Source organism: Uloborus diversus, chromosome 3, assembly GCF_026930045.1.
Source record: "Uloborus diversus isolate 005 chromosome 3, Udiv.v.3.1, whole genome shotgun sequence".
In the NCBI taxonomy this organism is placed as follows: domain Eukaryota; kingdom Metazoa; phylum Arthropoda; class Arachnida; order Araneae; family Uloboridae; genus Uloborus; species Uloborus diversus.
In genome coordinates this window covers 139,956,736-139,984,106 of record NC_072733.1, presented here as the reverse complement: position 1 = coordinate 139,984,106, position 27,371 = coordinate 139,956,736, and the positions used below count along the sequence as shown (strand labels likewise).

The 27,371-nt window shown below is 34.4% G+C and overlaps 1 protein-coding gene across 1 annotated transcript in view; it reads right to left on the bottom strand.

The window, feature by feature from the left end:
- Positions 1-4,914: 4,914 nt before the first annotated feature.
- LOC129218963 (uncharacterized) overlaps positions 4,915-27,371 on the bottom strand; it is a 41,254-nt gene continuing 18,797 nt past the window's right edge. The window contains exons 2-5 of the mRNA XM_054853283.1: positions 15,272-15,370; positions 13,600-13,662; positions 8,970-9,077; positions 4,915-5,071 (exon numbers count right to left, since the gene is read on the bottom strand). Coding sequence (XP_054709258.1) covers positions 4,915-5,071; positions 8,970-9,077; positions 13,600-13,662; positions 15,272-15,354 — 411 coding nt within the window. The 5' untranslated portion in view covers positions 15,355-15,370. The remainder of the gene's footprint in view (positions 5,072-8,969; positions 9,078-13,599; positions 13,663-15,271; positions 15,371-27,371) is intronic.

Genomic DNA, 27,371 nt, shown 5'->3' with positions numbered 1-27,371 from the left:
GCATCTGCAGAATCTGACATCCCTGAAAACTAATAGATGCTTCCATTTCCGCGAATAAACCGGATGTTTGCCTTTCCATACAATCCGTGGTTAGACAGTACTTCAGAAACAAACTAAACATTGATCAATACGAAGTCCAGAAATAGACATCTTTCTTTTTTTGGACAATATATCAAATATTAGAAATTTAAGCTGCATAATAGCCGCCCCCCCCCCCAATTTTTTTCTTTTTTGAAGTACTTATTAGATTTAAAAAAGTATTAATTATTTAAATCAAATTCCAAGAATTTTTTTTTTTTTAATTGTAGGGTAAAATGCTTTGATTAACTGAAACTGGCCATCTCTTTTTTTTTATTTTTTTAACAGCAGCTCAATACGAGGTTTCCAAGAGAAAAAGTTAAGAGTTCAAAAGCCAATTTCGATGGTCCCTCCCTTATATCCACCTTCACTCGAAATAACTTCGGGATGTGAAGTAAAAACGTACACTGTAATCCAAAATTAAAGATTTACACATTTTTTTCTTTTGATAAATTAAATGCCAAACGTATTTTCTTCCATATTACATTTGTCTACAAAACCTCACCCCACGTGCTAACTATATTTTGTTTGAATGTTACTGTATAAAGGCGCTCAAAAGACATTTGCACGACGGCGCCGTGCAGGCTTGGCGCGGGCGTGTATATAGCTACTATTTGGCCACCATTGAAATGAAAAGGTGAACATCTGGTTCACATGCAGAAACGGACGTATCTATTGGTTTGTAGGGACGTCAGTTTGTAGTTACAAATGTATGTTAGCATCTAAATGAATTGAAATGAACGAAACGCACGCACCAAATTTTTCCTTTTCATCATCATTAAGATGGAATCGTCTTAATTGGTCGCTTGCCAATTCCATGGCAAGCGTTGTCGGACAGTATTTGTGTTCATCATTGACTTCGTTTTGTGTTTTTGCAGATTTATTCATTTTTCCACTTCTCTTATTAATTTGCTCTGTTGATGATTCTTGCTCATGAAATACGAGGGCTGTAAGGAAAGTGGTCAACTTTTTTTTTTAATTTCCTTCTGCAAAAACTATATAAATGTGAATCAAGCGCGCTGGCCGACCTTGAACCGTTGTACGCATGCGTGAATATTTTCTTGTCTGTCAATAGTGCCAATCGCTGGCTAACAGAGTTAGAGTGAAGGGCTCTTTTCGGATTTTTGAATTTTAAGAAAAATAACTGTACGGTTAAAAAACGGTACAGCATCAAATTTTGCCAGAAACTGGGCGACAGCCATGCGGAAACCACTCGAAAGAGGCAGACGGCTTTCGGTTACAATTTCTCAGCACATTTCTCGCAATTGATTTCCACGTTTTTGGTGAAAAATCGCTCTTGTAGTTCAATAGGCTCCTTTCTCTCCTGATATGGCCTGTTGCGACTTCTGACTGTCTCCCAAACTGAAGAGGTAATTGAAAGGTTAGTGCTGCTCCCTTTGATTGACACTATTAACATGTGGTAAAAAATTCACACATGCGCCAGGGCTCCCAAATGGTCCGCTTTTCCCGCCAAAGTCCGTTTTTTAGGGTAAAGTCCGCTTTAGACCGCTTTTTAACATTTTGGTCCGTTTAGTCCGCTTTTATATTGTTTTTACTAAAAAATCAGATTTTAAAAATTTTCATTACATTAAAAGATACTGTGTGTTGACGTTTGTTATGCCCGAATACGCGGCCGCGGTGCCGTTTTTCTATTGAACCTGACTTTCTGGTATTATTTCGCTTCAGATTGACGTCATTACTCCTCCTTCAACCGCTGTAACATGGAAATCTAGCAAATGTAGAGGTTTCGAGGAGGAGTTTATGACATCAAATCAAAGCATTTTGCTACCGATATTTCTCACGAGTTCGTACGCCCTTGAAAAAATCCAAGAATGTTTCATCAGTGCAATTTTCTGAACTTGTGTTCGATATGTAACATCGCTAAAAATTACTTCCCTGTGTTTGCGAGTTCAATCTTTTTGCATCTTGTTAATATTTTGATGTTTATATTTTTGGCAATCGGAAGTTATTTTACCATAACACCCTCCTTAGATTAGCTTATTTTTCGGTTAATTTTAATAGACAATTAACTTTTTTATTTTTGGAACCATAGCAACATTGAACTTTCTCGCACCTCGCGGAAAGTGCTTATCGTGTTTGAGATTTCAATCTTTTTGCATCTTGTAAATAATTTGATATTTTTGTCAATCAGAAGTTATTTTGACACACTTTAATATAGATAAGCTTATTTTTTGTTTAATTTTAATAGATAATAAACTACTTTTTTTTCGAAACCACGGCAACATTGAACTTATTCGCACTTTGCGGAAAATTACTTGTCGTGTTTGAGATTCAATCTTTTTGCATCTTGTTACTATTTTGATATTTTTGACAATCGGAAGTTATTTTGATATACGCCATCATAGATAAGCTTATCTTTAGTTTAATTTTAATAGATAAGCTTTCTTATTTTTGGAACCATAGCAGCATTGCACGAACTCGGACTTCGCGAAGAATTGCTTCTTGTGTTTGAGATTTCAATCTTTTTGCATCTTGTACATATTTTGATATTTTTGGCAATCGGAAGTTATTTTGACATACTCCACCATAGATTAGCTTATTTTTTGTTTAATTTTAATAGATAATAAACTACTTTTTTTTTTCGAAACCATGGCACCATTGAACTTACTCGCACTTCCCGGAAAATTGCTTGTGTTTGAGATTTCAATCTTTTTGCATCTTGTTAATGTTTTGATATTTTTTGCAATCGGAAGTTATTTTGACATACGCCACCATAGATTAGCTTATTTTTTGTTTAATTTAAATAGATAATAAATTTCCTTATTTTTGGAACCATAGCAGCATTGCACATTATTTTAACATTTTTGAAAATTGGAAACGGTTTTGACATGTGCTACCTCAAATTATATTATTTAATTTTATTTTTAAAAACTAAAACTTTGTATCCTTATTTTTTTTTTAAATACTCATAATGAGTATTTTCAATTTGAAAATATAGCTCTATGAATCTGAACTTACACATTTAGTTATTACATTAAGTTATCCAGTAAAAGCAGGCTCAAATTTACACTCAGTGTATTTATCGCTTAAGCAGTGTTTGTATATTTTTGGGTGTGGTGACTTTAATAAAATTTTTTCTTTCTGACTAATTTTTATATTTACTTGAAGACAGTTACAATATTTTTTGGTGTCCGAACAACTAATACATACATATGAAGAAATGATTTGGATACTTAGCATACTAATAAATGATTTGGCAAATCTCTAATATTTTTCAACTTAGTCGGTAGCGTAGGCAGAAATTACCTCCTGCTTTGGTATTTGGTCATGAACTCTCATATATATATATAAACTTACCATATTTAGGCTGGAAATATGTGTAAAAAACCAAGGGCTGTGGAGGGGGAGGGGGACCTTCTGGCCTCTAAACTATATCTTCTTGTCTTGCGGTACCTTATATCAAAATGAATTATCTTTAAACTGGTTATGAGAAAATTTTTGTAAACTACTATGTGCAAAGGTGTTTACTGTAATAATTGTATCTAAAAGGTTTTTATTAAGTATGCACTGATTATCGGTCACTTAGGTGATTATTTTTAATTAGCCAGTTTTTACCTGTTAATTAGTAGAAAATTTATTTTACAATTAAAGTTACTCTGTAAGATGGTCAGTTACATGCTTGCTTGTGACCCCACCCCCTCCAAATGTTTGTGTAAATTCAATGGATAAAAAGTTCAGTTGTACAGAAGGTGATAAGGATTTATCATTAAAAATCATTATTATGGTTAATTAGCGAATTATCTTCATGTATTTAGTGCCATGCAGCTAATTTGCCGTTTGGTGCTTCCCTGGGTTTAACTATGAATGGTCCTCCCAAGGTCCTCTTTTTAATCCTAACTGGTCCTCTTTGGTCCCCTTTTTGATTCAAACTGGTCCGCTTTTACCCTTTTCTATGGCTAAAATGTGTTGGGAGCCCTGATTGAGCAGAAAAGTTCAAAGTCGGCTCATGTTAGCGCACTTGTTTCCTATCCATCTGGTTTTCACAAAAAAATAAGGTTGGACACTTTTATAGCCTTGTATTTATGTATATTCATTGCATCATATGCTTTGATCATCAATTATTTGTTAATTATTTCGACATATTTTGACACAAAGCAAGAGTTAATATAACTTTGCAGTTGAAATATATTTATTTAGGATAACATTGAATCACGTCGGTTTATTTTGTGCCACTTCATATTTCTAGAATAGCATTTAACTTTCAACAAAAAACGCCAGGTGCTACACTTTGCTGGTGAAATTATAAAATAAGTTTTCTACTTTTCTTCCAGGAGAAAAAGTTAGCAATATTTTACGCAGCTAATTCCAACTTTCAGCTAAAGTTACTGTTTGGAAGCTATTTTTGAAGTTGTTGAAACTGCTCCTACATTGTAATGCTCTATACTGTTATGTAAATGATTTATAGAAATCTTGTGATGTTGCAAAGTAAGAAAGGAGAGTTTCTGAACAGTTAGAAATTTTATTTTTCTGGTTCGAGGTTTCTTCGCTTTCAATAGAGTAACTCATTTTGTGTCACACTTCTGACATGGCTCGAAGAGATCCTAAATGGCGGAATAACACTGAACCAGGCTAATAATTAATTTTAACTGAATTTTACTTGTATAATTATTATTTCCTAATTCTAACTATACAATACTTTAGTTTCGTTCTATGCTAACAGGCGAAAGAAAACTGCTAAAATATAAAGAGGGCAGTTTAAAATAAGGAAATTTTGGATCAAACTTGCCCTGCCTGAATGACTGTATGTGAAATTAAGCAAAAAGGGAAAATGGCACAAAAAATAATACTTCAAAATATCTCACTGAATAAGTGGCATCACCTTGCCTTTGTAAATATCCGGTTTCTTAAATGTAGCCATAGAGTGAAACCGGCGTAAATGAAGTAAGCGAAGAGCTGTAGCAAAATCCATATTCCCACAAACAGATCTAACTTCGAAACGGCCCACCTCATTATCAGTGTGTCTTTCCAAAACCTAGAAGAGAATCTGTCATCAGGTAGTCATTTGCAATGAGGGGAAGGGGATCAAGAGCAGGCAATTGACCCCGCCCCCTACTTTTAGAATGTAATAAATTTTACAGGGTGTTTCAGAAAGGACTCGCCTACTTTGAAATGACATAACAACAAAACAGAGAGAGATAAAAAGATGAAACAAGTAGTTATATGCTGGACAGACCGGTCTGAAACATTTTATCCACTGTTTTTCAAAAATAGTAGCTGTAGTTTCAAGTGTCTCTTTTTAAATAGTGCATCAAAGTTACTTATGGAGCGGTGGTCAAATCTCATTGCAGTGGGTCATCTATCACAGCAGTAACATGATACAATCGAAGAGTGAAATTCGAAGTCATTCGCTGAAATGTTTGAGGCATTTAAAGCATCCAACTCCGTGGAGACGGAGTAGAGACCAGTAGTAACTACTAGTGATGTGCCGAATCGTTACTAATGTAATCCCGCGGGTATTGATGCGGATCATTCGTGTCTAGATCCACGGATACGGATCTCGACTTTTTTACCCAAATTAATCCCACTCCAAGAGTAAAATTTGTGATATTGCCGTAAGAATTAAGGCGCAACTTCTTTAAAAAAACGAAAAAATCCATATAAAGCGAAATCATCATCAGGAATGTAATATGATTTATTCGTAAAAGAAGTTCTAAGAAGAGTAGGGGAGCGTTGGTTGGAGTAAGACAGCTGCATTTATGGCGAAATAAGGTGTGAAAATTATTTCTTGCTTGTCCAGTAGACGTAGCAGATTAGAATCAAACGAGAGCTAATAGCTGCTACATCTACTGGACTAGGTATAAATAATTCTTCGCATTTTAATTTGATATGCATGCAGCGTTGACTCATCCCATGACACATCCGGAAACGTCTTTTCAAACGCTAAACAGATAATTTTATCTCTTTTTTTTTTTCGAAGAATGCATAGAAACGTAAAATGAGGAATAATTTCAATTCCCAAATCAATAAAAATTGACTATTTCGTTGCGGAAATGATACTTTACAATTTTTGTAAGAAATAAAAACTAGTTTAAATGGAATTTAATAGTACTTTATAGTTTACTTATACAACTATACGTAGAATTTTAAATCTTAATATATAAAAATCAATGTCCTGAGATAACATATATACATATATATATATATATATATATCAACGCACAGCCGAAACCGCTGAAGCTTCAGACTTGAAATTTGGCAGACATGTCCGCATGATTACGAAAGTAACCACTAAGAAAGGATTTTTCGAAATCTCAATTAGTTCGGGAGAAATTAATTAAAACCCCTTAATTTCTGCGAAATTAAAACCTGTCATTGAAATTCAAATCCCTTATTTTCGAAGGCTTTCCTCCATTCAAATTATTATTCAGTACTTCATCTCAACTTTTGGTCGTAGAGAACTATAAATTTCATATTGTTTTTGTTTCTCACGTGATTCTTCGAGGCTTTTTTCAAGTCAAATCATAATGTTTCTGTCTTTTGCTTTCGTTTTTTCAAAACTAGAAACAAAGTTTTTAAGAACATCATCACAGGCGGACTATCCTTTTGAATTTAGAAGAGTGCAGTTTCTTGTTAAAGTTTGCTTTGCAATAACTATTAATAAGTCACAAGGACAGACATTAAAAGTAGCAGGGATCGATTTAAGAGAAGACTTTTTTTCACACGGCCAATGTTATGTAACTTGCTCTAAAGTCAGTTCATCAAGCAGCTTAATAATTTTAGCACCAGAAAAAAAAACTAAAAATGTTGTATACAAAGAAGTTCTTGCTTAAACATAGATATAACAATAAAATGTGGATGGCCTGTGTTTGCAAAGATAACCAATACTTTAAAAGGATCGTTAGTAACAGTTAAAGATCGGTTAAGGACAAGGGCATATACATAAGGAGTCCAGGGGCCCCGGGATCCTCCCCAAATTAGAAAAAGTTATAGGTAATAAGTAATTATTATACGGGATTTTCGAAACTAGGTGCACCAAGCACTGTTAACCTCTTCTAATTCCATTACCCGAGCAATGCCGGGTACGAGAATGCTAATGTATAATAAAGTTTAAGACTAAAAGATCCGTTCAAGTTCCGTTAAACGTGATACGGATACGGATAAGATCTTTATTTTACGTCGGATATCCGTGGATACAGATATCCGGCACATCACTAGTAAGTAGGGGATGTGGGGCAAAGTGAAGTAGTTAAGATAACTTACTTTTTTCATGTAGGACAAGTCGGAAATTTGTTCTTAAAATTACGGTGCATAAAGAAATAACTATATATTTAATAATAAAGCTTGCACTGAAAGATTGTTTTTCATTTTTGGCAAGAAATTTGTATCTCTAAAAAAAGTTGGAACATTTTCCCTTCTTTATTTCATGGGGTTAAGTGAAAAATAAAATATTTTTCTTATGAAATATTTTCTATTCGATCATTAAAGATATTTTTGATCAAATAAATGAATAGTAAATGAAACAATAAACGAATAAATAAATGAATAAATAAGTTAATGAATGCGAAAAATTAAATCAGTTAATAAAATAGTGAATGAATAAGAAAAAGAGCCAATGAACGAATAAATAAGTTATTTATTATATGAAGAATGCAAATAAACGAATGCGTAAGTGATTTGAAAATTTTTTTGAAAAAGTAAATGAAATGAACCATTTAACTTTGCCCTATCCACATTGCCCAGCTAACTGTACAAAGCCTTTAAAATACAAATAAGATTTATATTAAACAAATAATTACTGCACTGAATCTCATGTAGGTCTCAAATAATATTTAAAATGTTAATTACAAGAACTTTATCATCACATAAAGAAGAAAATGATTTTTGACTTCAACAAAATATTACAACATGAGTATAAATTTTTGAAACTTGCTTATATTATCATTTCTTTAATTTTCGGGGGTAATTTTTTCTTGATTGGAATAGACTACATGTATTACTACATAGTTAGAAAATTACTAGATAGGTGGCGCTGAAAGCAGAGTAAATATTTCACCATTTCATTTTGCCCCACATTTCCCTACTATGCTTAACTAAACTATTTTCAAAAAAATGAAATGTCAAACATTCTAAATGTTAACCCCTTCAGACTTGGTGTCGGTATACCGGACAACCACTTTAAACAGCTGCTAATCATTTAATAATTGATTTAATTAGTTGATTTATTTGTAGTTGACTCTTTACATTCTGCTAATAATAATCCGCGAAATAATTTTTCGTTTTGGGATTGACAACACTGACATATATGGATTGAGAGAGTGTGGATCATTTTTCCAACCATGGATTTTCATCTGAAAAGCGAGGTTCTTTTCCTGAGTTTTTTAAAATTATATAATCTTTAATTAAACGTTTCAAACGCTTATATTATGTTTTATAATTGTTCGTAGAACATTTTATAATGAAGTTTGTTTGGTATTTTATCGTTTTTGTATATGAAATATTGATTTCAAAAATATAAGTTTGGAATATTGGACGTGCCATAACTCTTTTAATTTTTCTCCTACAAACTCAAAATTTTGTCTATAAGATACCCTTTACCATAGTACACTGTGTACCAAATATCAACAGTTTTGGTCAAATATTTCATAATTCCGACTGAAGGGGTTAAAAATCCAAATAGTATTCATCTCTTCTTTCCCTGCCACCTTGCATTTCATCCTTAGAAAGTTAATATTTTATGGAGTTTAACCCTTATGGTCTTCACTGTTTTCGTATGCTTCACTTCTCCAAAAAATTTACTCCTGTAAGAATGTCAAGGAGTACTTCTCATCTTGAAAACGAAAGCGGTGTCACTGAGCACGAAACTGCAACTTTTTAATGAGTTAATTACAAGGAAATGCTTTTAAAACACGTTGCAAGGAAAAAAAACTTACATTTCAGGCTCGCTCAAGTAATAAATAGCAGCATTGATGAGCAGCAATGTACAGACGGCGACGCTGATGTTGTATACTGTTTGTAGATGATTGACTTCCATCAGATCTCTGGAGAGGAAATTCATAGATTTAGTAAAGATAATGTATAGTGAAAATTGAGTGGAATCTAATGATTTTGCTTGTAAAAAAGTCTCTAACGAAAAGTTCAGTTTTTAATAGTGAAAATAGTACATGCATTGGCAACCTTCATCAATGCGTGTCAGAATCAACCGAATTATGGACACCAAAAATGTTTTAAATCAATGGAATTTCAGTTATATTGAATTCAAACTGCGGCATGATGCAGTCACTCATGGTAACTTTGATTCGTAGTTTCTCTATCTGTAACAACCAGACTAATAGTTAAAAAAAAGTTATTACATCTATTGGCATAAAACTGTAGATAAACTCCTAAAATATTGTATAGTTATCCCAAATTAGGAAATCGTAAATATAACAGCTACTTAAAATGAATTATTAACCTATTTTTAAGTTATCCTACCACACAAGGCGACTTTGAACCATGTGAGAAATGTGTTATAAATTAAATTATTTTAATAAAAACGTTGCTTGAAACTCCCAATCTTTCTATTTCATAGTATCACAAGATTTCTAACATTTAATGTATATTGCATAGAATATTACGATGTACATAGGGCGAGAGATTTCAACAACTTCAAATCAGCTCTACAAAATTATTGGAAAACACAATGATCTGTGCATAGGGAATTCTTGTTTTGCATTTTACTTTCTTTTGCCATAATATTCTCATGTTCTTCAGAAAACGTTTAAATATTTCAAAATTGTGTATGTATTCTGGCTGCCCCCCGAGATTTACCTTAATATGAGGTGCGGCCCTCGGGTAAAAAAGTTGGGCACCACTGCAGTAATAGATAAAAATGCTTACTTCCTCTAAGCCAGGGCTTCGCAACCGGTGTGTCGCGGCGCACTGGTGCGCCGCGACAAAGAACCCGGTGTGCCGCGGAATTTTCGTAGTTATAAAAAGGAAGAGCATTGATGTATTTTGAATGACCGAATTGACCGAATAGCGTTTTTATCGTTCTGTAACTTCTCAATTCACCCTCTCAATCGTGTGCAATCAGACATACCCAACAAAGGGAGAGGCGGGATTTGCTGCCCCACCTCTTTCAAATCTTTTGTGATCCTATTACACTTTCAGTTTTGGAAACGGTTTCTAGTTTCCACGAAATCAACTAATTATACAGAATTTTTTCTAAATCTTTCGCAAAAGTATCGCTCCCTTCTCCCAGGCAGGTATCGTGCCCTGCCGCCCAAAATTTTAGCCCTAGCTTTGGCTTTTGTTTTCCTCTTTTCCAGTTCCGATACTAATTTCAACTTATCGTAGTTTCTCAAAGCTCGATTCTGAGACTTAGCGAAATAGAAATTAAAAGAAAACAAAAAAATCGAACTGAAAAAATAAAATCTAGGACGAATGATTTTTTTCGGTAATTGCTGTATGAACAATTCCGAGAGTGAAATGAAGCCTTTACTTTACCTGTTGCATACGTTGGTGCCAACGTTCAGACATGTATTGCTTTTAAAGATTTTTTTGTTGATCTATAAAAAGCAAATCAACAAAAAAGAAACCTTTTTTTTCTAACCTTTGTTTGCTATTGCCCTTATTATTATTTTTTATTTTTATTCGGCTTATTTTAGACACAAATTATTCACGCTCAATTCACCAGCAATGACATTCTGGCTAGTCTGCATATGCTTAGTGTGTTATTCAAATTGGCGCAAAACCTCCGTTATTACGAATGCGATATGAAAAAAGTCTTGGTTAGAGAAGGCTCATCAGCTGCTAAATCTGCGACTGAACGTACTGATACAGATGGACCTCCAAGTAAAAAGGGTAAGTCGCTGAGTAGGCAGTGCAGGGAAGGATACCTGGCGTTCGGTTCTTCGTGGATCGGAGATATAAAATCACCAAGACTTGAGTGCCTTATTTTCAGGGAGAAACTTCCAAATGAAGCGTGGTCCTTAGCAAATTAATACGTCACCTGTCTACTAAACATCCTTCTTACTTGGGCAAAGTCATCGGTTACTTCAAGCGATTGCAGGAAGAGAACTCGAAGCAAAGTTCTTTCATGAAAGCTAGCGCAAAGGTTTCTGAAAAGGGTTCAAGAGGTTAGCTATAATGTTGCATGGTTAATTGCCAAAATGAAAAATCCACACACTAGCGGTGAAACGCTTATTTTACCAGCGTGCAAAGAAATTGTGTGGGGAATGCTAGGACCCGGAGCAGAGAAGGAGGTGGTCTGAATGCCACTTTCTGACGACACTATCAGGAGACGAATTGATGACATGTCGGCTGACATAGATGCAACATTGGTAGAGAAATTACGAGTAGCTGAAAATTTTCAATTTCAAGTTCATGAATCAACAGACATCGGAAGCTGTCCACAACTCATAGTCATTGTGCGCTTCATTGATGAGGAACGTATTAATAAAGACCATTATCTTTTATGCAAAGAACTTCCTCAACGTGCAACCGGTGTTGTGATATTCCGCGTCACAGATGAATATCTGAAAAGCAACGGGATCGTTTGCAAAATTGCACAAGTGTTTGCACCGACGGAGCTGCTCCAATGACAGGGCCTATCATAGGATTCCATTCGAATGTGAAAAATCGTAAACCAAGTGTTCAAACCATACACTGTTTCCTCCATCGGGAAGCTCTCATGGCAAAGAACTTACCAGATGAGCTGAAGTCAGCTTTGGCTGAAGTTGTGAAAATCGTGAATTTCATAAAATTGAAGCGGCTTAATTCTCGCCTTTTCTCCGTACTGTGTGAAAAAATGGGAGCAGATCACCACTCTCTACTTCTACATAGAGAGATTCGCTGGCTTTCACGTGGTAAGGTACTATCAAAAATTTTGGATTGAGGGACGAAGTAGGACAGTTTTTGATTTTAAAAAACGAAATGCATACGCCAGTTTGTTCAAAGACGAATACATTGGCTGGCAAAACTAGCGTACATGGCAGACAATTTTGAACATCCTAACGAACTGAACCGGAAAATGCAAGGACAAAGAGAGAATTTAGTTACATGAGTGGACAAGCTAAACGGTTTCGAATCAAATATTCAGCTCTGGAGAGAAGGTCGTGGATCATTGGACATGTTCAAACGGGCCATCAACATGGTATGTGAAGGAAATGACATGGAAGAAAAGCTGCTTAATGTGGTGGCAGAACATTTAGTCATACTTCAGGACAAGCCTAAGCACTATTTCAAGAATACTAACATAGAGCAGTATGATTGGATTCGCGATCCATTCTCTTCCTCTGCGGATGCATCAGTTAAAGACCTTTCTTTGAAGGCGCGAGAAGAGTTTATGGACCTCAAGAGCGACCGTACTCTTAAACTTAAGATATGCGAAGTCCCTCTGGACGAATTTTGGTTGCTGGTTAAAAATGAGTATCCCACCATCTCTGGTCTTGCTATTGATGTGCTACTACCATTTTCCACTAAATATCTTTGCGAACTCAGCTTCTCTTCCCTCACACTTATAAAACACAGCAAGAGGTCATCTCTAAAGATCTTGGATCAAGAACTTCGTGTATAGCTCTTTCCAGCATAGAGCAGAACATCAAACGTCTTTGCTCCTCAAGGCAGGCTCAAGTGTTTCATAAGTGTCAAACGGAAGTTAGGTGCATGTTTTTAATTTTTTGCTTGCTTCTTTCTTGAAACATTTCTTGATAAATCGTTTAACTACAGTGTGCACTACAATGATATGTTTGACAGAAATGCTTTGAAACATATCAAGCATAATTTTCTGTGAAGTCTGATATAGGTAGTTTTGTTGTTCATTATCAACCGCAATACATTCGAAATATTTCTACTTTCTAAATAAATTTAAATACACTACGATAGTTATAATTGTTTCATTCATGTGAAAAAAGTCCCCCCCCCCACGTCTTTTTACTAGTGAATGATAAAAACATTTATATATTACCATTGCGAAATTAAGTTTAGTGTGCCCCGTTGATCTAGAAATTTCTTAAGTGTGCCGCAAAGTAAAAAAGGTTGAGAAGCACTGCTCTAAGCAGCACTTCAGTTTTTCAAAACCAACTTATGATCGAATTTATACACTCACTGGCCAAATAATTCGAAACCTTTGAGAGAAACTTCTTGTCTTACTCGCACTGTGCAAGGGTCTGGAAGGAATATCATGATATGGAGCATGTTCTGCTGGCATGAAAGTGGTATCTTGGTGTTCCTTGAGGGTAAACAAACAGCCATGCGATACATAGATATACTGGCAGATCAAGTGCACCCTGCAATGTTGCATTTTTATACCTGATGGCCAGTGCTAAATCTATGTCAGATACCAGTTTGTTTGGCACTCTTAGCTTCCTTAAGAGGTTTCCCACCTCCAGCTCAGTCACTTCCTATCACGGGCTGATGAAGGCTAATAAGCACGAAACTGCAGTCCTCGGCTGGAATGACTGAGCTGGCGGTGTATTTCATGTATTGATCTAGGGTTTCTAATTCATTGGCCAGTGAGTGTAGTTATTAATATTAACTCAGTTATAATTTTTAGTATTGTAACAAAAGAAAAAATCTTACGTGAGAACAGAATTTCGATGTGTATATACTTTTCTTTGTGGAAGGGCTTGCTTTGATTCTTTCCTGTTAAAAAGAAAAAGAAAACATTTTTTTTATAAAAGAGTTTTCCACCAGCTACTTTGACTCTTCTCTACATAGTATAAAATGAAGTCTCCAAAAAGCGTCTGCGTGTTTGGACTCGCAAAAATCGAGAACTATCCGGCCGGTTTCGCTGAAATTTTCAGTTTGTTCTTAAAAGGTTCTGAAAAGGTTTGCAGATCAGTTCGAAAAACACTTGATAAATAGTTCTTTTTTTAAATTCCAATTTAGGCCCAATTTTCACATAAATTCCCGAATATGGGTGTGAAAAATTACTTGCACTTAATTATACTATATATCGTTGGAAAGGGTAAAATTTTCCGCGTTCTACGCAATTTGTTTCAATGCTCTAACCTAGTTAAGGCAGGAGTTATTTTCGTTTTTAGAGCTCGAATTTTTTTCGGCTTAGCTGAAATTTAGGCACTACTTTCTTCATTAAAAGCATCAATAATAGAAATTGAAGGAATTCTCCCACAGTTTTCTTTTTGACACCATTAGATAGAGTGCCATTTTTTACTCTAGATCTATCCCATTTTTAACTCTATTTTCTAAACTTCTATGTCCAAAGCAAAAAAAGTTACAAGTCTTTTTAAATCAAGTTCGAAAAATCTCATCTGCATTCAGATGTTAAACATTTTACTTTCGCGTTTCCACGGTTACGCTTTTTGAATCCATTGTTTCTTTCCATCTTTCTCTTAAACTAATTTTGTTTTGTGTTTCCATGGTTACGCTTCATATATGTCTTTCTCATTTTATTTTCTTAAATGTGTTTTAATATCTATCGCCATTGTTTTGGAAGGGAAATTTTGCATGATGTTTTTTTCTTTTATTTAAGCCTGATTGTTGAATGTACGTCACTTGACACAATTTTTATGTTTAAAGTAGACCGGGCAACGCAGCTAGTTGATTAAAAGCAGGTTACTTATCGGTTGTAGGGATCATGAATGGCAGGCAAAATTTGCCGGAAAGCTACAAAAACTACGCCCACGTATGTGTAAAAATATTACTTTTTCAAAGCCATAGAATGGGGGGGGGGGGGACTAAACGGGGTCTGATGTGTGGGCTGCTTTTTGCCAGGGTTATCGCAAACACGAACGGTGCCCATATTGGACGGTAAATGGAGCTAAATGCGAAAAAACCCGTTTGCATTAAGTCGTCAATAGAACGAAGAACAAGCGCCACGTATTTGGTGACCGGTGAAAGCTAGAATTTGTGTCTGTTTCAATGTGTTTTGGTGAATTTGTTTCCCTTGTCCACATAACCTAATACGTACCATCACATAATAATGTGTAGCAAGCTAATTTTTAGGAGAACACATGCTAAGAAGGGGATATTTCGATAATTGGGAATCTGGGCGCGGTCGTCTCATTTTTGGCCTAAATAATTTTATTTTGGTAACCCTGCTGATTTATAGTAACCCTATGTGAATAGATGTTTCGGTTCTCTTTGTTTAGATTTGCAACGAAAAATACCCCTCGCGCAGGAACTGGAACCAAAAATTGAAGCCAGGAAGAAAAATCGCCAGATTCCCAACTATCGAAATATCGAATAATAAATTATCGAACATCATTGGATAAATAAATTGACACTTAACTGCATATTTGATGAATTCTTTACATGACCATTCGCTTCCACACCATTTTTGTCATTCTCTTTTATTGACATTTTTTTGTCCATTTTAAATTTCTGGAAGCTGGAAAAAAATTGCATAATAAATTGCTAACATTGTCAGAAACTTAGGAAATTAAGTATCATGCACAGTTTCAATTAGATCAGGGAAATGAGCAATAATTTAAATCTTAATTTATTAAAAGTTTTGGTAAATCCATTGCTTTCTGATATGCATCATATCTCAGGATGCCAAGGGCCAGTCATGTACAATATAACTTTTGATTTTATTCAATCATGGCTCCACTTAATCTTGACATCAGGACTGCCATTGGGACTCCTGAACCATCGTAAAACCTAAGATTGAGCCTAAAAAAATCCCAAGATCTGGGCTAGACAATCTAAGGTCATGTAACTAGCAACTCTTAAAATGTATCCTCCCACCCTTTTTTTTTTTTTGTAATTTCTACTATTGTACTTGGTTGATTTTATTATTCTTAAAAATAATTAACAAAATATTTAAAAAAAAAAGAAAGAAAATGCGATTCGCAACTCCAGAGCTCGAATACGCGACCTTGCGGTGATTCATAATACTAAAGAAAAGGGTAAAACATTCCATTCCACGCGTTTTCTTTGGGGTAACTTACAGGCCTCAGACAGTTTATGGTGTAATGTAATTTTAGAAGAATAATTAAAAAAAAAGCTTCCCACAAACACGATGAAAAATTACTGTCATTCACTAAGCGTCAAAGCAAGTTATAAGTTACGGCATTTGTATGTTTTACCTTTTTCATCCGCCATTAGACTGGCTGCAGCGTCCCCTATATTTTATTGGAGTTGCGAATTGAATAGTAAAATTGATCTCTCAATTATTTGGATCAATTTCTTTTAAAATGAAGTAGAAATTGTCTACAGGAAAAAAAACTTTTTATTAACGTCTTGATTTGATACAATTATACATATACTAGTACAAGACAGATAGACAGGAAATATTAACCACATAAAGACAAAAATTAAATTCTGAGATAGAGGCGTTAAGATTTTCCATTTACAACAATGATGACGTCGACAAAATTGTTTGGAAACACGCCGAACTTCTAAAATATCTTCTTCATATTATCATATTGCCTATAGTTGGGGCAAACCTAACCTGGCAGCATTGCAAAGGCTACGCAGATCGTAATCACAGGATTACGATGCTGCCAGGTTGGTGATTGTTCACTGCGAGCGATTATTGGCGGCACGTGAATTGTTTTATTAAATAAAGTATTATTTTCGGAAAATTTGGCGAAAGCCGAAACTTGGCTGTGGTAACCCTAGCAGCGCAACAATGAAAAAGCCGATCCAAAATGGCTAAACTTAAGCTGATGGGTCGGCCCATTTATATAGCGGTTCTAGGTTTAGCCGATGCCGTCGCAACAGACTGCCGTCTCTGTTGCAACGGTAACGGTTTACCCCAACTAATAAGGCTACTAGATAGACGAGCCGACGCATAAGCTTAAGGTAAGGCCCCTATATATACGAGCCGACGCATCAGCTTAAGAGCAGCCTTTTTGGATCGGAGCGCGTGTTTGAGTGGTTGTCTTTTTTGGCGAGTTATCGCGTTGGTGATTGTTCACTGTAAGCAATTATTAGCGGCACGTGAATTGTTTATAAAATAAAATATTATTTTCTGCAAATTTGGCGAAATCCGAAACTTTGCTGTGGTAACCCAAGCAGTGCAACAATGAAAAATCCGATCCAAAAAGGCTAAACTTAAGCTGATGCGTTGGCCTGTCTATATAGCGGGTCTACACTGATCTAAGGCCCCTATATATACGAGCCGGCGCATTAGCTCAAGATTAGCCTTTTTGGATCGGAGCGCGTGTTTGAGTGGTTGTCTTTTCTGGCGAGTCATCGCGTTTGGTGATTGTTCACTGCGAGCGATTATTAGCGGCACGTGAATTGTTTATAAAATAAAATATTATTTTCTGCAATTTTGGCGAAATCTGAAACTTTGCTGTGGTAACCCAAGCAATGCAACAATGAAAAATCCGATCCAAAATGGCTTAACTTAAGCTGATGCGTCGGCCTGTCTATATAGCGGCTCTAGCTTAAGGTAAGCCATTTTGTTTGACTGGTTGTCTTTTCTGGCGAGCTATCTGTTAAAAAAATCTGTTACAATATTGCGGATACATATATTTTCAAACTTTGACCGATTTGGCGAAGCTTGGCAGTGTCCGGAAACCTTGCTTTGGGAGTCCTAGCTCCGCAGCAATGAAACTTCCGATCCAACATGGATAACTTTAAGCTCATGCGTCGGCCTTTATAGCCCCAACTATAGTGAATTCAGTGAGAACTGATATTTGAAGTAAACAAAGCAACGCGGCATTTGGCGATACCGTTGTCTGATTCGTGATGGGAATGCGAAAACAGTGCCAATCAGGTAAGCAAAATGTTCCCGAGAAGAATAGCTAAACCAATGCATAATTCATGAAAGTGGCAAATGTTGACGCCAAACAGCAATCCTCTTTGTTTACTTCCGATATCAATTTTCAATCCGCCGCTGAATGCACTATAGAACCGCTACATAGGAACCGAGCTATGAGCTTAAGTTTAGCCTATTTCGATCAGATTTTTCATTGTTGCGGAGCTAGGATTACTAGAGCAAAGTTTCGGGTTTTGCCACACTGGCCAAAATTGATACAACCCAACTATAGTCTTTACTCACTACAATTTCAAGAATTAATACAAGTATGGTAATAATGGTTGTTTTTATTTACCCAATGTTTCCTTTTACCCAAACTGCCACTATATATGTTTGGTTGTTTTACGTTATATCTCATTCAAAACAATAATGTTTTAAATTCAATTGCCTTTATGATATAGTGTTGCAGAGCTCTAGAATTAAAATATTCAAAACTGATATTGAGACGACTTCAGTAACTGAAATGGAGTTGTTTCCTTCAGTCAAAAGTACTAATTTTGGTTACTGAAATTGATAGAAAAATGGCATGGAGCCAGAAAAACTTTTATTTTCCCAACAGTTATTTTTTATTAATTTTTTTAAATGTCGGAATTTAGAAATAAGGCATGGTCTTAATGACTACACAAGTGATGTACTTTGACGTGCTACTCCATTGTCATCCTAAATGTTTACGCTTTGCTATCAACCGCGTTGCCAGGTTATGGTAATTTTCACTGTGCGCTAATGGTATCAGTGAATGGCATTTCATCACTTGTGATGTCATAGGCAGAAGCGTAAAAAGTGAATTTCAATCAGCGTACTGATTAAAATAATTGTTAAAAAGTATTAAACTTTGTCAAATTATTTTCAAAATGGTTAAATCCTATGTTTTTAAACAGGCACTTTTAGAAAAAAAAAACTTTTAAAATTTTGACTAAATAGCCTACAGACACTAAATACAGCTTCAACTGCTTTTCATTGCGGTTACTTTACTAATTGGTACTTCTTGCACCTGATAGTAAATAACATATATTACACAAAATTTGAAAGTTGTCGGTTTGACCCGTTCGTATGGTTTTGCCCCACTTTCCTTTTCTCTAATGCATAGAAAAATAGCAGCATACTGATAAAAACGACGATATAATGTGATTCTGATAAGTAGAGTAATGACCTTGATAAAATTTAATGCTTTTTGGAGAGTTCATAGGAGAAAGGGCGCATTATTGGGGCGGATTGAGTTAGAATACTTTCGCATAACTGCTACGAAAATAACCCGACTCAACCCTATACCAATAAGTATTCTCTATCTTTTCAAAAAGAAAAAAACACTATTAAGGTCATGGTCCAACTTATCAGAGCCACACTATATTATCATTCACTTTTTTTTATTTATGTTTTTAAAAACGAATAATTTTTTTCCTCTGTTTTCTTAACCTCAAAATATTTTAAGTTAATCATAAAACGCGCAAGCCAATTTATCCGTATCCGTTATCCGTATGTCCGTATTTTCCAGAACCTTTATACTACAAGAATGAATGACTTCACAAAATGTTGCATACAGCAGCTAGTATACATATTGTTACAACTTTAGAGGTAAAATTTTAAAACAATCTAGATTCGTTGTTCCAACTTTTGCGTTTGCGTCTATTTATAGACCCACGTGGAGGGAGAAGTTCTGAAGGAAACATGATCACAGTTGGGGCAACGTCTGCTAACAAAATGGAAGATCTTGCGTAAAAGACATTTAAAAAATAACTTGGGATGAGTCCAGGCCATTAACACAAGGAGTAAAAGATAAAGAAAATACATAAATAAAAAAGCTTTGAAATATAAGAAAGAAACCATTTTGAACTCGCCGCAGCTAATTTCAGCTTCTCTTCTGGCTCTGAAGCTGTGATTCATTATTAGATGAGAGTTAAGTTCACATTTCCGTAGGGAAACACTTTAGAATTTTTTTGTTGTGTTTTACCAGATATTTTCCTAGACGTTATAAGGTTAATATTTTGTAACAAAAAAAAAAAAAAGTTTTTTAGCGAAGTTTCAAAGCAATGTACTTTTTTCTTCGCCTTTTAAATAGATTTTTCTTCTTCCTTCTTTTCTTTTTTTTTTTTTTTTTTTGCTGTTCAAAAAGCTTAGTTAAACGAATTTCCAGAGTGCCAAATAAAGTTTTTATAATTAATTTCGGGATAATTTTAGCATTCTAGGTATAGTATCAAAATTCTGTAAATACGGAATAACTTCGATTTAACGATAACGGATTTAACGATTTCCTCAATTTAATGATACATTTCACTGGTCCGGATTTGACTGCATTGAATGTCTCTGCTCCGCGATTTAAAGATATCCTTCAATTAACGATAGCTTTTTCCAGTCCTTTCACAATAGTTAACTCGGGATCATACTGTAGTCAACTTTTTATTTCTTTTAACCATCAATGGGGGGTTTCCTTCAGTCAAAAGTACTACTTTTAGTCATTGAAATGGATAGAATGAGCAAAAAAAAAAAAAAAAGAAAAAAGAAAAAATACATGGACCCAGAAAATACTTTCATTTTCTCAACTGTTTTTAAATTAATTTTTTAAAATGTCCGATTTTTCAAACAAGGCGTGGTCTTTATGACGTCACAAATGATGCACTTTGCGCATCTTTCCACCACGGTTCCACGTTATGATAATCTAGCAGCGAATTAAAATTGCGCTCTACGCTTGCTATCAACCATATCGTTGCCAATACACGTGAGTAAAGATGCGAATTAAATATTTTGTTCTGTGAATGGCAACATTGAATGGCATTTCATCATTTGTGATGTCACACGACAGAAGTGTAAACAATGAAAGCGCACCGATTTAAGTATTTTTTTTTAAAATAATAAACTTGAACAAATTATTTAAAAAATGGTCATACATATCCTATGTTTTTAAGCATGCTCTTTTAGAAAAAAAAATACTTTTGAAATTTTGGAAACAACCCCATTATATTTCTGTGGTTAACTGTTTTACTGTTTGATTTTCCCGACTACCGAATCAAGTACTTGTAGTTATTTTCTCCACAACTTTAGGAATGTAAGTCTAACAACAAAATTTTGTACATAGTCAGCTGTTTTTATTTATTTATTTATTTTCTGACCATCAATTGCAGTGCTGTGCTACTTCCTTAGTTGATCTTGCTCATCGTCTCTTTAATACCAAATACTACTATCTCAAATACTGATTTTTAAGAAATGTGCTCTTAGTACTTGAAAAATTTAATATTATCTAATATCAGATGGAATTCAGATTCAAGCCACGTGCCATTCATCCATGAAAACATTCATTCAGCAGTATTAGAAGTATCAGGAAAATATCTCAATCAAAAGTACATTTGTCCTTCTCAAAAACATGTAGCTCGTGTTGCTCCACAATAATAGCGGGAAATCATATGACAGTGTAATAATGGGTTAAATACCCATAGTATAGTAAAACATGTTTATGATGCATAAGTTATTTGCCCTCGTATCCCCGTGATAATCTTTAAATTTGCCGAAATTTTTAAAAATGTCGCCAAATTTAACGAGTTTTGGTGAGTAAGGGATATTATCTTTTACACGCCTTTGCAGATGTATGTTCTACCACATGCGAATGGTGAAGTCCCGTAGTAACTGTAGTTTCTCTCCAAGTTCATAAATTTGGTGCCTTTTTAAAAACAAATTCCGCCGACTTTAAAACTTCATATTTTGATAACGGGGAGATGAGCGCAAATAAATTATATATCAATAAATAAATAAATAAATAAATAAGAAAATATTTCACAATGCTCTTTATATTGCGGCCTGTTTATTATTATTATTTTTTTTTACCATTACACAATTCGTGCGGTTTTCTGGTTGGATGAAAAAGAATTCAGAGGTGCCCACCTTGGAGGGGGGGGGGGGGGGCATGGCTTAGACTGCGTCATTTAAATTTTTCGAAGGGTTACTTTGAGGGTTATTTTTTTTCTCTTTTTTGAGGCGCAGGCTTTTGCTCTTAGGGGGATCTTCGTGATATTTAGCGAGGGGGTTGGTGCCCTCACTCTTAGGAGGGGGAGCACTTCTGAAAAATGGTTTTAAGAAATACTGAGATACGCCTTTTCCTGGGTCGGAAAAAGCAGGACTTTGAAATAATTTTTATTCTGAATTTCACTAAAGAAAAGAAGCTCATGTAGTGAATTAAATAAAACTAAATTATTTCTAACCACTCCTTTATGGGGGAAAGGAAGAGAGTATTTTTGCATTTAAAAGTTAATGTAAGTAGTAGTCCGTATCAATCTCAGAGAGAGTTTACCTAATCAGCAGTGATGAAATAGTTTACTATAAACATTTTCATGAATTTGAATGTGGGGAAGTATTCTCAGCCTTAAAAAGGGTTACGAGTATTTGACAACACTTCCAAGATAGGTCAAATGATAAACTTCTCAGAAAACAGGCAACAATGCATTCTTGCCCAGGTTTTGGACTTTGAGATAAAAAACGAATGTATTCTCATAACGAAAAATGTTACACAAGTGTTATTTTGGTGCCAGAGCACCAAATCTCACGCAAACAATCCTTAAACAAAACAATGCATGTGTGTTACGGAGACGAGATGTGACGTAACATATCGCGTAACACTCTATACTGGACACTTTCAACAGATGTGCTGGGGATACGCTCTGATACGCTTGGGTACATCCGCCGAACTGAACTGCGTGTTGGTTGCGAATTATGTTTCTAAACGGGCGATTTGTTTCCCGATGAAGTTCTCAGTTTTCTTGTTTGGAAACGGTGTGGTGAATTCTCTCAAAACAAAGCAATGAAATGACTTAATTTTGTAGATACACAACTTTTAAAAATCTAATTTAAAAATTGGTTTTTTAACGGAGGATTTTTTCCTTGCTAGACATTCCGGTTTTCAGACGAAATCCCGGTGTCCCGGCCGGTTTATTTGACATCCCGGTAAAAGATAAATTTGATTACATATGACTTAAAAGGTCTAAAATAATTAACTGTGAAGGATTATTTTGGGATAATTAAGGGAATGTAGTGCAAAGTGAAATAGTTAAGATGATTGAGCTTTTTCAAAATGAACAACTTTGAAATTCGTATCGAAAGTTACAGTACATAAGAAAGAACATTCTATTTTATAATAAAACTTGCATTGAAACAGTATTTTTTATTTTTGGCAGTAAATTTGAGCCTTAAAAAAAAAGGAAAATTTCACATTCTTTTTCCATGGGGCAAAGTGGAAAATAAAATAGTCGTCTAATAAAATATTTTTTATTCGATTATTAAAAGTGTACTTTTGATCAAATGAATCAATAAATAAAAGGGTGAATGAATAAGTGATAAGATAATTAAACAATAAAAGAATAATTAAATAAATAAATTAATTAATACACGAAGAAAAAAAATGAGTGAGTAAAAGAGTGAATGAATAAGAAAATAAGTGAATGAATGAATAAATATAAGTGAACTAATAAATTAAAGAATGTAAATGAACCAATTAATTAATTTTTACGTAAGTAATTTAGAAAATGGTTGAGTGAGTAAACGAAATAAACTATTTCACTTTGCCCCACATGTACTTGACAAATCATACAAATTATTTAAAATACGTATAAGCTTAATTATAATTATACTGCACCGAATACTAGAAGGTCTCAATTTATCGTTAAAATGTTAATAACAAGAACTTTACGATTTTATTATAAGAAAAATGATTTTTGACTAACAACAAAATATTATCATACGAGCAGGGGCGGCATTTCAGCATTTCATTTGGGGGGTCGACTTTCTTAAATATGTATTACCACAGTGCGGTAACAAACACACATTAGCTAACAGGAAGTGGTCATAAAATCGGTTTAATATGAATAAAAATTAGTGCTTAGAAGCAATTAAATTTTAATTCATTTTCTAATAAGTTATCATACAAAACATCTCGATACTGAAGTTTTCATACCTTTTGGAAAAGTTTTAATGCATGATTTTTGGGATTCGGAAGAGCAGGGAATCGTGTTACTATCAGTGCCCAGTGTCGTGCTGTTTTTTTTTTTCTTTTTTCTTTTTTTTTTTTTTTTTTTTTTTTTTTTTTTTGCCCATTGTGCTTTGAAAATACTTCTCTAACCTAACAAAAATCTTTTTCTACCAGCTGAGCTGACTGGAATAGTTAAAAAATAATTGAAGTAACAAAGTTACGTATGAAAACACTTTCTATGTCTTGCAGTTCAAAATCACATCGGCAACTTCAAAAGTTGTGAGGGGCTTAATTTTTCATCATTGAATAATCTAGTCTCGTCAGCGCTCTCAGCTTCAATGAGATGTCATCTGCCACCAGCTCTGTTATTCACTATTCCAGGCTGAAGAGTCCATAACAAGGACGGAACTGCAGTCTCTGGATGTGATAACCAGTCTGTCGATATATTGCTTGTAATTTTTCTTGCCTAGTGCTAAAAATTTTACTCATAATTGAAACATTTTATTTTTCGTTTTCAAAAAATCCAATCCAGGTAATATATAGCCAACCATGCAGAAAAATAATTATCATCAAATCTTGTGTTAATTTTATTCGAAAAACAATCTATTACTTCATACAAAATATTAAAAAATCAGTGTTTGACTTCACATTATCATTTGGATTTTTTTTTTAAAGCGCCTTTTTAAAATTGGCTAGGAGGAAAAAAATTTTTGAAAAAGTTTCACGATTGATTGAAATACACATCTATGTAAAATCTATTTTCAATTTCAATTGCAGATTGAACTGTGGTAGTATGAACGCACAGATCAATTGTACATTGAACTGTGGCTTGAATAGTCCGAAAATTAACTGTAGCAGATTGAAGATGTTTTGATAGAGTAAAGCATTTTTAAAACACTTTCCTCAATACAAACAAATTGAATAAAAATTCAAACGAAGTCATACATGCTGAAGGGCATGAGCTTTTTCACCATTGAAAGAATCGTTTTGCAATAATTCTCACAGTCGTCAAATCACTGCATTGAAGTTATAGAGAATTCAATGTTTTTATGGTTTTAACTCTTGAAGACCATCTTGTGTCACTCCGAGATTGCATAACTATTGAGCCCCATAAAAGGTATTTGTTGATACGTTTTTTTTTTTTTTGGTTCAATAAGCACATGCATTTTTAAGAAGTTTCTATGAAAGCAGATAATGCATTGAGCAGCTGAAACGTGTTTCTAGCAAAAGAAAGCGATTAACGCCCATTCAATAAATATACACTTAAAAAATGAGCGTAAAAGTGAATGTAAAATATCAAGGAATTTTCTTCAGAAAAACATGCAGCCACACCACTTTGCACAAGCCTCTCATATCGGACATACCATTGTTACACTGGGCACACAAGTATGAAATATTTAGTCGTGAAAAGGCCGAAAAATATTTCGTGAGTTTCTAAGTCATCATCCAAATAACGAAAAACACTTTTTCTAGTCTGGGAATGTGTCGAGTTTCATCAAATAGTTACTGAGAACCAGCGAGATTTTTTTAATGAACATTGATTTCCGATTTACATAAATTGAATTCACCCATTTTCTATCATTCTTCTCAAAACATTTGGGGGTGCGACCGCCCCCTCTTGACCCCCCTATTTGCCGCCCCTGCATACGAGTATCAATGTTTAAAAATTGCTTTTTTAATGCATTCTTTAATTTTAAGCGGTATTTTTTTTTCTTGACTAGAATAGACTACATGTGTTACTACACAGTTAAAATATTATACCAGATTTATGGCTGAGTATAGGTGGTGCTGAGTGAATATTTCACCATTTCACTTTGTCCCACATTCCCCTACTTTGTCATTTGTGACATTGACATGAAAAAATTAATATTGGATTACCTTGTGAAGATTTTACAACAAGTTTAAAAATGTCATTTCACGTCAAATCTTTTAATGTCATGTGCCGTCATGTCTCAGATTATGTCCATTATTTGTGTACGAATAGATCTCCCCTGGTTTAAAGCACAAAACCGGTTACATTAAGTGTGGAGAGAGCAGACATAGAAAGAGATTGTCATCAAGTAATTGAAATGCTTAGGAACGTTTTGGATATTTCATACATAGGCGGCTGGTGAACCAAAAAAGTGGAGGATTAAGAGAAGTTTAAGGGGCTTGTCCCCTAGGGTGGTTCAAAAAAACTTTTTTTCAGCTAGAGTTCAGGACAACCCCTATTTTTTTTTAGACTTACTAATAGTATTATGCTGTAAAAGTTTTTGCTTCTTATTCTCAATGACCCCTTAATTTAACATTAGCTGTAGCATAGAAAATGATACAAATTTAGAAACATTTAATTTACCTAGCTGTTTTTTTTTGTAAATTATTATTTTATTGCAATGTATATGCATATTACTAGTGTATATTATAATGTGTAGCATTGTTTTTTTCAGTTCAATGTATTTTTTTAACCCTCCTCACCACACTTATGAAGTTTAGGGGAGGGAGTTGAGCACTCTCTTTCAGTTGAAACAGGAAGCTAAAATTCTTCCAGTATATTACTATCCACAAGTCTAAAAATTTTGAGGGGTGTCCTGTTATCTGGGAGAAACTTTTTTTTGCATGTATTTTTGAACACTCTAGTGTCGCCTGAAGGTGATTCTTCTTTTCTTTTCTTTCTTTCTTTTTTTCTTTCTTTTTATTTTCTTGCTTTCTTTTCTTTTCTCTTTTTTTTTGTAGTAAAATTGGACTGTATGACATGCTTTCTATATTACTGAGTTAATGACTTCTAGAAATGTTTAATGTGATTTCGAAAATCGGGAAGATTGCTACCACAAACTGTGCCCTTCTATTTTAAAGTTAAATCCTTTGAAATAAGATGAGAAAAGATCTTATTTCACTTGAAATTTTTAGTTTTTACTTTCGTGAAACGAATCAATCCACCCTATAAAAAGCATTTTTAATTAATTTTTAAATCCGCAAAGTGATGTCGCGAAGCCCCTTTACTTTTGGAAGTAAGGAGGTATTTGTCCCCCTTTCCCCCTCGTACGAGCCGCCTATGATTTCATAGGTCAGCATTATCAGCTGTGTCTGGACTGCAATGGAGCATTTCGAGCGTTTTCATTAAATGGCTGGTTTCTACATTCGTGCACATTGTTTTAATTTTTTAAACTTTTCTGTGTCATAAAAAGTGTTTGTGTTAAAATCATTCAAAAAGTGTTGGGACACTTTTAGATTTTCGAGAAGTGGATTTAGTGAATTTAGAACAAAGTAATGAAACAACTAAGTAATTCATTCAAAATATGCATAACGTCTAAAACACGATTTAACCGTTGGTTTCCTTATCGATAAATTTTACTCTCATATTTATATGGTTTTTCGGATTAGTTTAGTGAATTCAAAACTAAGTAATGAACGAACTTAATATTCTATTATACTGATACACTTCTTCTAAATATTGTATATACTATGTATTTAACTCAAACAAATATTTAACAAATATCACTTTTCGAACTATTTTCCTAGGGGATGCTGCTCCCTCCTTGAAATTACCAGATTGCAAACCATCAATCTTTGCATAGTAACATATTTAACTATTTGACTCCGGAAAATGTACGGATGCAGAATGCGTCAGCTAACGTTGTAAATGCAAACCCAAGAAACAAATAATTGTTTTTAATAACCGTCTTTTAAAACTTG